The sequence below is a fragment of the Aegilops tauschii genome, chromosome 4 (assembly GCF_002575655.3).
Source record: "Aegilops tauschii subsp. strangulata cultivar AL8/78 chromosome 4, Aet v6.0, whole genome shotgun sequence".
NCBI classification, from domain to species: Eukaryota; Viridiplantae; Streptophyta; class Magnoliopsida; order Poales; family Poaceae; genus Aegilops; species Aegilops tauschii.
The window spans coordinates 513,058,579-513,069,697 of NC_053038.3; the positions used below are offsets into that span (position 1 = coordinate 513,058,579).

The 11,119-nt window shown below is 61.8% G+C and overlaps 1 protein-coding gene across 1 annotated transcript; it reads left to right on the forward strand.

The window, feature by feature from the left end:
• The first annotated feature begins 3,384 nt into the window (after positions 1-3,384).
• On the forward strand, positions 3,385-4,720 carry LOC141022049 (uncharacterized). Its single transcript, XM_073497928.1, has 3 exons — positions 3,385-3,559; positions 3,603-4,208; positions 4,293-4,720. Exons 1-3 carry the CDS (start codon positions 3,385-3,387, stop codon positions 4,718-4,720), a joined length of 1,209 nt encoding a protein of 402 aa, XP_073354029.1.
• The last annotated feature ends 6,399 nt before the right edge of the window (positions 4,721-11,119 follow it).

The following is an 11,119-nucleotide window of genomic DNA, read 5'->3' on the forward strand; positions in this document are numbered from 1 at the left end:
GATGGAGTCCGTGTGCGGTTCTCGGCCCGGGCGTGATTATGATTGTTGCGTCCGGCTAGGTAGCCGTTGTCGCGTGTTGGGGCACGCCCCCGTGATCCATAGATCGATCTGTTCTGGCCTGCTCTACTGTCCAAGTCCTGCCGCAGGTCATATGTATGTCCCCGAGCTATTTTATCTTTGCCTTTACGGTGAGGTAGTATGGGCTGGTGTTCGGCTTGAGTTGCCGCTTTGTCCCGGCCACGTGGTGGTCGGTCAGCCGCATTGCGCGATGATGGTACGGGCTCCAGTGCCCCGTCATCGAACGGAGGTAGCAATTTGCGCTTCGGATAATTTTTGGTTGGGCGCTCGAGGCCGTATTCCTCGGTTGCTAGGACCTGAGTCCATCTGTCGTTGAGTGTATCCTGTTCGGCCTGAAGCCGTTGCTGCTTCCTTTTCAGGCTCCTCGCGGTTGCGATGAGCTGTTGCTTAAAGTGTTCTTGCTCGAGGGGTTCTTCTGGCATGATGAAGTCTTTGTTGCCGAGACTTATCTCGTCTTCGGAGTGTGGCATATAGCTGCTGTCTTCTGAGTCATCGTTCCCAACTGGCTCGTCGGGGTTACTCTGCCCTTCCTCCCTACCTTCTTGTTCGGAAGCTAGTTCGATGAGGGCGTTTGGGTCTTCGGCGTTCTCCGGAGTATTATTTTCTCCGGTGCCGGTATTGCTTTCTTTGTCACGGCATGATTTTGAACGGCACCGCTGATGCCGCCGATTCGGTGGTTTATCAGCGTTATTGTCCTTAAACGGATCCCTCCTGCCGTCCTCGCCATCGTCTTTAGATGTATCCACCATATATATATATCGTACGTGGAGGTGGCCGCCCAGCGTCCGGTATGCGGTGGGTCTTGGGCCTGCTCCTCTCCGGCGTAATCGTCCATATCGTCGATGTCTTCGGAGTCGTAATCGAGCATGTCGGTTAAATCCTCGACAGTGGCCATAAGGTGGGTGGTGGGTGGGAAGAAAAATTCCCTGCTCCCAGCCCCTAGTCCGGGCTGGGCATAGTTCGGACGTTGCTCCTCTGTAATGACAAGGGATTGCATTAAGTCCAAAGCCTCGCTTAAAGGCGAGGTTTGTTCGGAGGGAGGAGAATCCGTGGAGTACGGCGGGGGGGATACTCCCCGGCCGGACTCACATGGTGCTGACTCCGAGGGTTCAGAGCGAGTGTCCGAAGAAGGGTCTGGCTTCGTGATGGTTGCCAGCAACGCCACTTCAACCGGCTCTCCCGTACCGGGTTTGGTGGTCGCAAACAGTTCGGCGGGCTCGAGAAGTCCATCTTCGGACATGGCGACGCGTTCCGGATCTAAGGCCAGAGCGGGGAATGGAGTCGTGAATCCTTGGAAGATCAAGTCTCCCCGGACGTAAGCGACATAGTCCAGGTTTCCAAAACTAATCCGGTGACCTGGGGCGTAGCTGTCGATCTGCTCTAGATGGCCAAGCGAGTTGACCCGCAGTGCGAAGCCGCCGAACACGAAGATCTGGCGGGGGAGAAAATTTCCCCCCTGGACAGCGTTGTTGTAGATGATTGATGGAGCCATCGAACCTATTGAAGACGACACAATGGAACTCTCAATGAAAGCACCAATGAGTATTACAAGAGCACCAATGTCCAACGGAACTCTCAATGAAAGCACCAATGTTCGGAGGGTTGATCTACAACAACGCTGTCAACGTGGTAGATCAACTCTTGTAATACTCATGATCAGTCCGGCCCATGTCCAACAGGCCGGACGCCCGAGGACCCCTTAATCCAGGACTCCCTCAGCCAACCTGGACGATCTTCCACGGCATCGTTCCCGGCCTCTCCTACTCTCGGATCGGCCGCGTCCGGCTCGACGTCCTATTCAGCGACAACGACCACTTTCGACGTGAGCCGCTCTGGTTCGAGGTGGTGGATCTAACAACGCCCACCATGCGCTGCTGGGCCGGCCCGCACTCGCCAAATTCATGGCGGTCCCCCACTACGCTTACCTGAAGATGAAGCTGCCGGGTCCGAAGGGCCTCATCACCATCACTGGCGACTACCGCAAGTCCCTGGAGTGCGCCCGAGACGGCGCCAAACTGGCCGAGTCGCTGGTCATAGCCGAGGAGCGGCGCCAGCTTGACCGGATCATCGCCCTGGCTAGCGAGATGCCAGCCGTACCAATCCCGGCCGAGGAGCCGGCTGACGAGGCCTCGTTGAAACCCTCCAAGGAGACCAAGAAAGTGAAGCTGAACCCGGAAGACCCCAGCTGCAGCAAGTACGTTCTCATAGGCACCCGCCTCGACAGCAAATAGGAAGGCGAGCTCGTCGACTTCCTCCGTGAGAATCGGGATATTTTCGCATGGACCCCAAAGGACATGCCGAGTATCCTGAGGAAGTACGCCGAGCACAAACTCCACGTCCGCAAGGACACCAAGCATGTCCGCCAACCCCTGTGACATTTCTCCGAGGAGAAGAGAAGGACCATCGGTGAAGAGGTCGCCAAGCTTTTGGCGGCTGGCTTCATCATGGAAGTGTTTCACCCCGAGTGGCTGGCCAACCCAGTCCTCGTCCTAAAGAAGAACAACACCTGGCGCATGTGTATCGACTACACCAGCCTGAACAAAGCCTGCCCCAAGGATCCATTCGCCCTCCCGCGAATCGATCAAGTCATCGACTCCACCGTCAGCTGTGAGCTCCTGTCCTTCCTAGATGCTTACTCCGGCTATCACCAGATAAAGCCGGACCCGACCGATGCCCTGAAGACACCCAGAAGTTCACCGGCTGCTTGGCCTTGGTCAGCCGGTTTCTTAGCCAACTGGGCGAGAGGGCCTTGCCCCTGTATCAACTGATGAAGAAGACGACGCCATTTGAATGGAACGATCAGGCGGACGAGGCTTTCCGAGACCTCAAGCGCATGCTCTCCACCGCACCCGTCCTGGCTGCACCAGCTGAGAAGGAGCCGTTGTTGCTCTACATCGCCGCGGCATCGCGGTCGGTCAGCACAGTGATGGTGGTCGAGCGACAGAGAAGGACAAGATCCAAGCCGTCCAGTGCCCGGTCTACTACCTGAGCGAGGTGCTCTCCTCCTCCAAGCAGAACTACCCGCACTACCAGAAGATGTGTTACGGCGTGTACTTCACCGCCAAGAAACTGAAGCAGTACTTCCAAGAGCACGTTGTTACCGTGGTCAGCACGGCCCCCCTCGCCGAGATCATCGGGTGCCGAGATGCCTCGGGCCGAGTCGCCAAGTGGGCGCTCGAGCTAGCCGGCCACACCATCCTCTACGAGTCTCGCACTACGATCAAGTCCCAAGCTTTGGCCGACTTCCTCGTCGACTGGACCGAGACCCAGTACCTGCTGCCGCCGCCGGACTCGACGCACTGGCGCATGCATTTCGACGGCTCCAAGATGCGTCTCGGCCTGGGGGCCGGCATCGTGCTGTCCTCCCCGAAGGGTGACCGGCTTCGATACGCGCTCCAGATCCACTTTACCGTCTCCAACAACGTCGCCGAGTATGAGCCCTTGTGCCTGGCCTCTGGCTTGCCAAGGAACTCGGCATCCGGTGCATTCTATGCTACCACGACTCGGATCTGGTGGTGTAGCAGTGCTCCGGCGAGTGGGACGCCCGCGATCCCAATATGGCTACCGCTTCCTCGTCCAAAACCTGTCCGGTTTCTTCGCGGGCTATGAGTTCCTCCACGTCCCGCGTGCGAAAAACGAGGCCGCCGACACACTCGCCAAGATCGCCTCATCGCGGCAGTCCATTCCGTCCGGCGTCTCCCTCGAGCACCTACACAAGCCGTCCGTCAAGCTGTCACCGGACTCCGAGTCCATCTACATCCCGGACAACCCGGCCGCGCCACAACCTGGCTCGGGGGCTCTCGAACCCGGCCCGGGGGCTGTCGAACCCGGCCCGGGGACTGCAACCGCCGACCCAGCCGCCGCTGTCCCCAACCCGGGGGCTGCCGCCCCGGAACCCGCCCTGGTGGCCGTCTTCGCCGTGGTAGCCGCTCCTTCATGGGCCCTGCCCATCTCGGAGTTCCTGGAGAACAGTGTTCTCCCCATGGACAAGACCGAGGGCCGACAAGTGCAGCGCCGAGCATCCTACAACATCATCAACAACGAGCTCGTCAAGCGCAGCTCCACCGGCGTGTTCCATCGCTGCATCGAGCAAGACCAGGGCATTGAGATCCTCCTTGACATACACCAGGGCGAGTGCGGGCACCACGCCGCCTTGCGATCCCTAGTGGCCAAGGCTTTCCGCCATGATTTCTACTGGCCCACGGCCCTCCAAGATGCCGAGTTGCTCGTCCTCAAGTGCGAGGGATGTCAGCGCTTCAGCAAGCGTAGCCACCAGCCAACCTTAGCACTCCGAACCATCCCGATCGCTTGGCCCTTCGCGGTCTGGCGACTCGACATGGTGGGGCCCTTCAAAACCGCCCGCGGCAGCATGACACATTTACTGGTGGCGGTGGACAAGTTCACCAAATGGATCGAGGCACGGCCAATCAAGAAGATGGACGGACCGACAACCATTCGATTCGTCAAAGACACTGCGGTACGTTACGGCATGTCGAACAGCATCATCACGGACAACGGCACCAACTTCGCCGAAGGCGTGCTCGCGCAATACTGCTCCGTCTCCGGCATCCGCCTCGACCTGGCGTCCGTTGCACACCCGCAGTCCAACGGCCAGGTCGAGCGGCCAACGACCTCATCTTAGCCGGCATCAAGCCGCGGCTCGTCGAGTCGCTCGTCCGCTCGCCCGGCAGCTGGCTCGACGAGTTGCCAGCCGTCCTCTGGAGCCTCCGTACCATGCCAAACCGGTCGACCGGGTTCACCCTATTCTTCCTCGTTTACGGAGCCGAGGCCATCATCCCGACCGACGTCGAGTTCGACTCGCAGCGCGTCGCGATGTATGCTGAAGCCGAAGCCAAAGAAACCCGCGAAGACGGCGTCGACCTACTCGAATAAGCACGCCTCTTGGCGCTCAACCGGCCAACCATCTACCAGCAAGGCACTACCACAGCAAGAAAATCAAGCCCCTCGCGTTCCGAGAGGGAGACCTCGTCCTCCGACTCGTCCAGCAGCAAGCCGGCCAACACAAGCTGTCCTCCCCATGGGAAGGACCCTTCATCGTCAGCAAGGCCTTGTGCGATCGCAACGCCTACTACCTCATCGACGCTCGCAAGTCAAACACGCGCAAGAGAGATACCGCCGGAGAAGAAACAACCCGGCCGTGGAATGCAGAGCTCCTCCGTCCATTTTACAGTTAGTTGCGTGCACGTATGTATCACTGCCTTTTGTAATCATATAAAAACTATGGAGTCCCCGAACGACGCTCGGGGGCTGCCCTTTCCGACCAAGCTATTGTGTCTCCTGCATTTGTGCATCATTTTTCTCTTAAGCAAACCCGGCCACCGGTCCAACTCGCTCGACCCGGGGACTTAGGGGCTGGTCGGCTTGGTTGCTACCTGCCGTCTTCCTTAGTGATTCCTGACGCATTGAGATCGCCGCGGCCCTCCACTTCGTCCCAGGCCACAGAACCGGCTTCGGCTGTCGCCTGGAAAGTGCAATGGGCCAAAGCACCAGCGCGCCACGAACACTAAGTCCAGGACCGCCGGGTTACCCAACCCGGCCCCGCCACTCTAAGTAGCCGCACGACCGGCTGTTCGCCAAACCGGCTTCGCCGGATTGCCACCAGCCAGCCCAGTGGGTGTTTCGCTCGCGCTCAACGTTTCGAAAGCCTAAGTACTGCCAGCTCTTCTCAAAGGCCGAACCCCTTGTCACGGACCGGAGCCTCGGCCGTCAGACTCGCGGGAGGGGGGGGGGAGCCCAAGAGGGGAAAGTCGCAAGAAAACGGCTCAAAAAATGAAAGGCAAAAAGCGCAAACATTCACGAAATTTACACTTACAGCCGGGTTTCCCAACCCGGCCCCGCCACTCTAAGCTGCCGCACAACCGGCTGCCCGCCAAAACCGGCTTCGCCGGATTGCCGCCAGCCGGCCCAGTGGGTGTTTCGCTCGCGCTCAACGTTTCAAAAGCCTAAGTACTGCCCGCTCTTCTCAAATGCCGAACCCCTTGTCACGGACCGGAGCCTCGGCCGTCAGACTCGCGGGGGGGGGGGAGCCCAAGAGGGGAAAGTCGCAAGAAAATGGCTCAAAAGACGAAAGGCAAAAGGCGCAAACATTCACGAAATTTATACATCATAAATTTAAAGGACAGGCCCAAGGCCAGAGTTCATTACACCCGAATACCCCCAGTGGGTGGGTGGACCTGCTACCTAACAGAAATTTTCACTAAGTTAAAACAGGACAGCCTCACGAATCCCCAGCGTTGGGTCACGCAGCTGACGACTCCCCCTCGGTGGCCTCCGGGTTCGCCGAGGTGCTGGTGTCCTCCTCGGCATCTGCATCGCCGTAGGCACCCGTCTTCTCAGAGCTGCCCTCCGGGTCATTCAGAAGCAGGCCGTAGTCGTCGGCAGGCACAGCTCCGCCATCCTCCGCCCGCTCCGGCTGGAACTCGTCGTGGAAGGCGAACCCGGCGATGTAGGTGGCCCGGGCAGCGATCCATCCGGCCTTCGCCCGCAGCTGGTTCTCGGAGCCGGCTCGCTGGCCCATCAGCACTTCCAGCGACAAGTCCGGATGCCAAGACATCGCAAACATGAGCGCCATCTCGGTGCCGGCCCGGGCGGCAGAGACGCGCCACTCGTGGAGCCGGTCCGGCCCCGCCTCCAACCACCGCCGCCAGCCGCGTGAAGCTGTTCGGCGCAACAGAGCCCGGCCACAAGGCCGCCGCCATCGCCGCGCCGGCCGTAGAAAGCCGCCCCATCTGCTCGCCTAAGACTCGCAGACGAGCCTCGGGGACGGTCATGATCTCCGGAAAGGTCCAAGCCACCTGTGGGTCGGTTCCGGAGCCGACGACTCCCAGCGGGTTTTGCTGAAAGCGGACGGCTTCCTCCGCCAGCTCGCGTGTCTCTGGAAAGGCCCCTGTCAAGAAGAAAAAGCAAGTCAGAAAAATTGCCAAAGACAAGAAGCCGGATCCCGGCCCCGCAGAACCCAAGAAATGCACTTACTGGAGAAGGAATCTTCCAGGTGCTGCGCTTCGAGCAACGTACCGCGCCGCTCCCGGGCAATGGTGCGGTCACGCTCCTGGAGCGTCTTCTCCAAGTCGGCCACCTTGGCAAGGGCCGCCTTCAGCTCGGTGTCCTTGTCCTCGGCCGCCTTCTCGGACTCCTCGCGGCGACGGGTTTCCCCCTGACGGGCCTCCTCCGTTGTGGCCACCAGCGCCTTCAGGCGCTCCACCTCGGCCTGAAGCTGGCCCTTGTCGTCGGCCAGCTTGCCGCGTTGCTGGTCGGACTCGGCAAGGGCCCACTGCGCCTCAACAACCTTGGCGGCCTTCGCCTTGAGGTGCTCCACATCGGCCTCCAGACGACTCTTGTCGTTCGCCAGCTACCCCTGTAGCTGGCTGGCTTGATCAAGCGCCTGCCGGGCTCCCGTCGCCTCCGCCTTCGCCTCCGCCACCTCGGCTTCAAGCCGGCCGGCGTCGGCAACAAGCTGGTCATAATGGAAGCCGGATCGGAACAGTCGTGTCTTCCAAGACAACACCGCGGCTGCAAAGGAAAGATTCAGAAACAAATGACCACATTAAAGATTTGACCCAACTGCTACACAGTTGGCCCGAATCTCGAGGGCTACACCCAGTGGGTGCGCTAGCGCGCCCCCACTAAAAAGAGCACACAAGAAAAGTACCTTCGGCAACACGAAGCTCCTCCTGCTTGGCGGCAAGCTGCTCCTTGAGCCGCCGATGCTTGTCCAGAAGCCGGCTGAAGACGCCGACTCGGTAGGAATCCAGTTGATGCGAGAAGCAATGATCAGCGCAAGAAAACAGTTTAAGATTCGACCCAACTACTACGTAGTTGGCCCGAATCTCGGGGGCTACACCCAGTGGGTGCGCTAGCGCGCCCCCACACAAAAGAAGCAGCAAAAAGAAGAAGAAAAAATAGAAGGCAAGGGAAAACTTACGAGCACGGCGCGCTCCAGCTCCCGCGCCTGCTCCACCTCGGCCTGGGCAAAGGCCTGGATCCTGTCTGCCCGCCCTCGCAGGCGCCGGCTCACGGCGGCCATCGCCACCTCCTCCTGGGTCGGGGGCCCGAAGAAGACCTCCCCGGACCTGCCCCGGGCTGGTTGCGACCCGGCGGCCTGGCGACCCCCCGGCCTGAGCGCTAGGGAGTGCTATACACTGGCGGCCTCCTCCACGGCCGACGCCTTCTCCGGCACCCTTTCTGGCACCCTCGCCGGCGCGGTGGCCGAAGTAACCAGCAGCGCCACGCTCGTCGACGCCTGGGGCGCCCCCTCTGGCGCCATCCGCGGCGTCCCCTCCAAGACGGCGTCGCCGCCGCCTCCATCGGTCCCCTCCCGCTCGACCACGTCGGTCCGCGGCGGGGTGTCATCCCCGACCACCACAACCTCCTGCTCGAGGTCCATCGCGTCCGTGCGGCCGCCTCGGCCACGCTCCCCTTCCGACGCCGGCACAAAGGCCGTCGCTGCCGGCACCGTCACTGCCGGCACCGTCACTGCCGGCATCTCCGGCCATGCCGTCTGCCCGCCGGCTCGCGCCCACGTCGCCGCGGCGGCGACCCAAGCCTGGGTCGACGCCTCCTCCAGCTCCACCTCGGCCCTGTTCCGGTCCCGCCAGGCCAGGCCTTCGGTGTCGGCCGGTTCCAGGCCGAGGTCCGGATCCGCCGCCTCCTCCTCCTCGTTGCCGGCACTGGTCCGAGTCCTTGGGAACGCAGCGCCCTCGGTGGACGCGGCGTCCGCCGCTGCCACCTCCAGTGAGATCGGCGACCTGCGGCTCAACAAAGTAAACACGCAAGAACCAAGCAAGGCCGCTCGGCCACTCGGATGCAAGCAAGAAAAGAACTTACCCGGGCACCACCGGAACGACGGGCCTCGCCGGCCTCTCTTGCGGAGGGCCACGCCTCCTCTTGGTAGGCGGATTCGCGCCCCCAGCCGGGTTCGCCGTGGGCTTCACGGCCGGGGCCCGCGGCGCAACGATGTCCTTCCTATGCGGCCGGCTCGCCGCCGGCGCTCCCCGGGACGACCCGGCTCTGGCCGCCTCCTCCACCCAGCTCCACTGCATCAACAACCCACGTCAGCATCCCTGATGCCGCCTTGTGCCCAGTGACTCAAGGAATACAGAAGACAGGCTTACTCGCACGGCGCCCTGCGCCAACGTTGGCGGTCGCCTCCTCCACTCCGCCGTGCACCGCGGGTTCCTCCGAGACGGCCCGCAGCGTCGGCACCCGATCATGAGGATGCCGGATGGCATTCAGAAGCACCTCCCGTGTCGCGTCAGGACGAATAAGAAGATGGGCAACAGCAAAGTACGGAGACCAGGGACTCACCGCGGGTGCCGGGTTCGCCCGGCTGTACGGAGGTTTCCCAAACTGCCAGTCGTCCGGTAGCCCGGCCTTGGAGATGTCATTGACCCGGCGGGCGACCTGGTCCGCCGCCAGCCACAAGTTCACCATGCAGTTGGGGTCCTGGAGTCCGGTCATCTGACCGATAAGGTGGCTGCGCTGCTGCAGCGGCAGCACCCGACGAATGATGAAGGCGGTCATGAGATCGGTACCGGTGAGCCCCTCCCGTGCCCTCATCTCTGTCACCCGCTGGCACAGGTTGAGCACCTCCTACGACGGGTGTTTGGGGTAGTAACCCCAATTCTGCTTTGTCCACGGCGGTGAGTCGGTGAAGGGCGGCAGGTTGATGCGCTCCGCGCCGAGGTTGCGGACGTAGAAGAAAAATTCTGCCACTTTTTGGCAGAATCCTCCAGCGGCATCTTGGGCCAGTTGGCGCCCGACCGCTTGGTGATGACGGCGGCCCCGCAGTCGGACATCTCCCCGGCCCTCGGCCCCTGCTGCTTCAAGGAGAAGAAGTGCACCCAGAGATCGATCGAGGGCTCGACCCCCAGGTATCCCTCGCAGAGGGTGACGAAGCCTAATAGCTGCACGATGGCGCCTGCGCCGAGATGATGAGGCTGGAGCCCGAAGAAATCCAGGAAACTGCGGAAGAAGGTGCTCGCGGGAAGACCGAAACCGCGCTTGAAGTGCGGGTAGAAGACCACGCGCTCCGTGCCCTCGGGCCACGGCTCCCGCTCGCCCTGCACGGGCGCGCGGCGACCTCCATCTCCCCTGGCAGGTGCCTGGTGGTGCGGAGATAGGCGATGTCGTCCATGGTGACGCTCGAGCCCATTCACGAGCCCGACGGAAGCGCCATCGACGGAGACAAAGAAAAAGAAGGAAGAAGAATGGCGGTGAAGCTCTGGTCGAAGCGGCGGGTGTCGCAGCACGCGGCGGTCGCAAGAAGCAGAGGGAGGATGAAGAGGCAGGGGAGCGCGAGTGAGAATGATTTCCGCCACTCCCCTCGCCCCAATTTATAAGCCACGGTTCGAAACGTGGGGAAGTGGGATCGTTTGCGCTCGCCTTTCCCACTTCCCCGCAATAAGTGTGCACGTACGCACGCAATAACTGCCTAGAGAATGGCAACCGACTCGCGGACACCGCAATAAATCCACGCACGTGGGCCGAGGGCGCACGGCGACGGGCCCCGGCGCGTCGCCCCGTCCTGTCGCGTGCGTGGCCTGTCAGGCCCTTCCGGCTCCCAGGCGCCACATGGCGCCCGCGCGAAGCCCAAAAGATTGTCCCAAGATTCGGCGGACTCCTCGGTTTCCCGCCTCCACTGGGACGCCACGATCCGGCTTCCGGAAGCCGGCACACTGTGGGTGTTGCCGGATCCGGCGGTCACAAAATTCGCCTCCTCAAGGGGGGGAAAATGTGAAGGCCCTCCCATCCAAGGACGGCGGCCCTTCAAAGCTTCGGGGACTACTGTCGGGGGGATGAACCCCGGGCAGGCAACGGAACCCGGATCCTTTTTCAAAAACAACAGGGACATCATCGCCCCCTCAAGACGGCTCACGCCTGGCCGGGTTGCTCAACCCGGCCAGGCCCCTCGACCCGGCCAAGCTCTCCAACCCGGCTGGGCTCCACAGTCCGGCCCTAGTGGCCAGCTCAAGGCGGCCGAACCCGGCGCACCAAGACTTCTCCAACAAGCCAGGCCCGCATG

What these genes read in the sequence shown, in the direction of transcription:
- LOC141022049 (XM_073497928.1), top strand. Translation starts at nt 3,385, where the DNA reads ATGCATTTCGACGGCTCCAAGATGCGTCTCGGCCTGGGGGCCGGCATC. An exon ending in GCCAAGGAACTCGGCATCCG is followed by an intron (nt 3,560 to 3,602) that starts GTGCATTCTATG and finishes GTGGTGTAGCAG; the next exon opens with TGCTCCGGCGAGTGGGACGC. An exon ending in CCTCCTTGACATACACCAGG is followed by an intron (nt 4,209 to 4,292) that starts GCGAGTGCGGGC and finishes CGGCCCTCCAAG; the next exon opens with ATGCCGAGTTGCTCGTCCTC.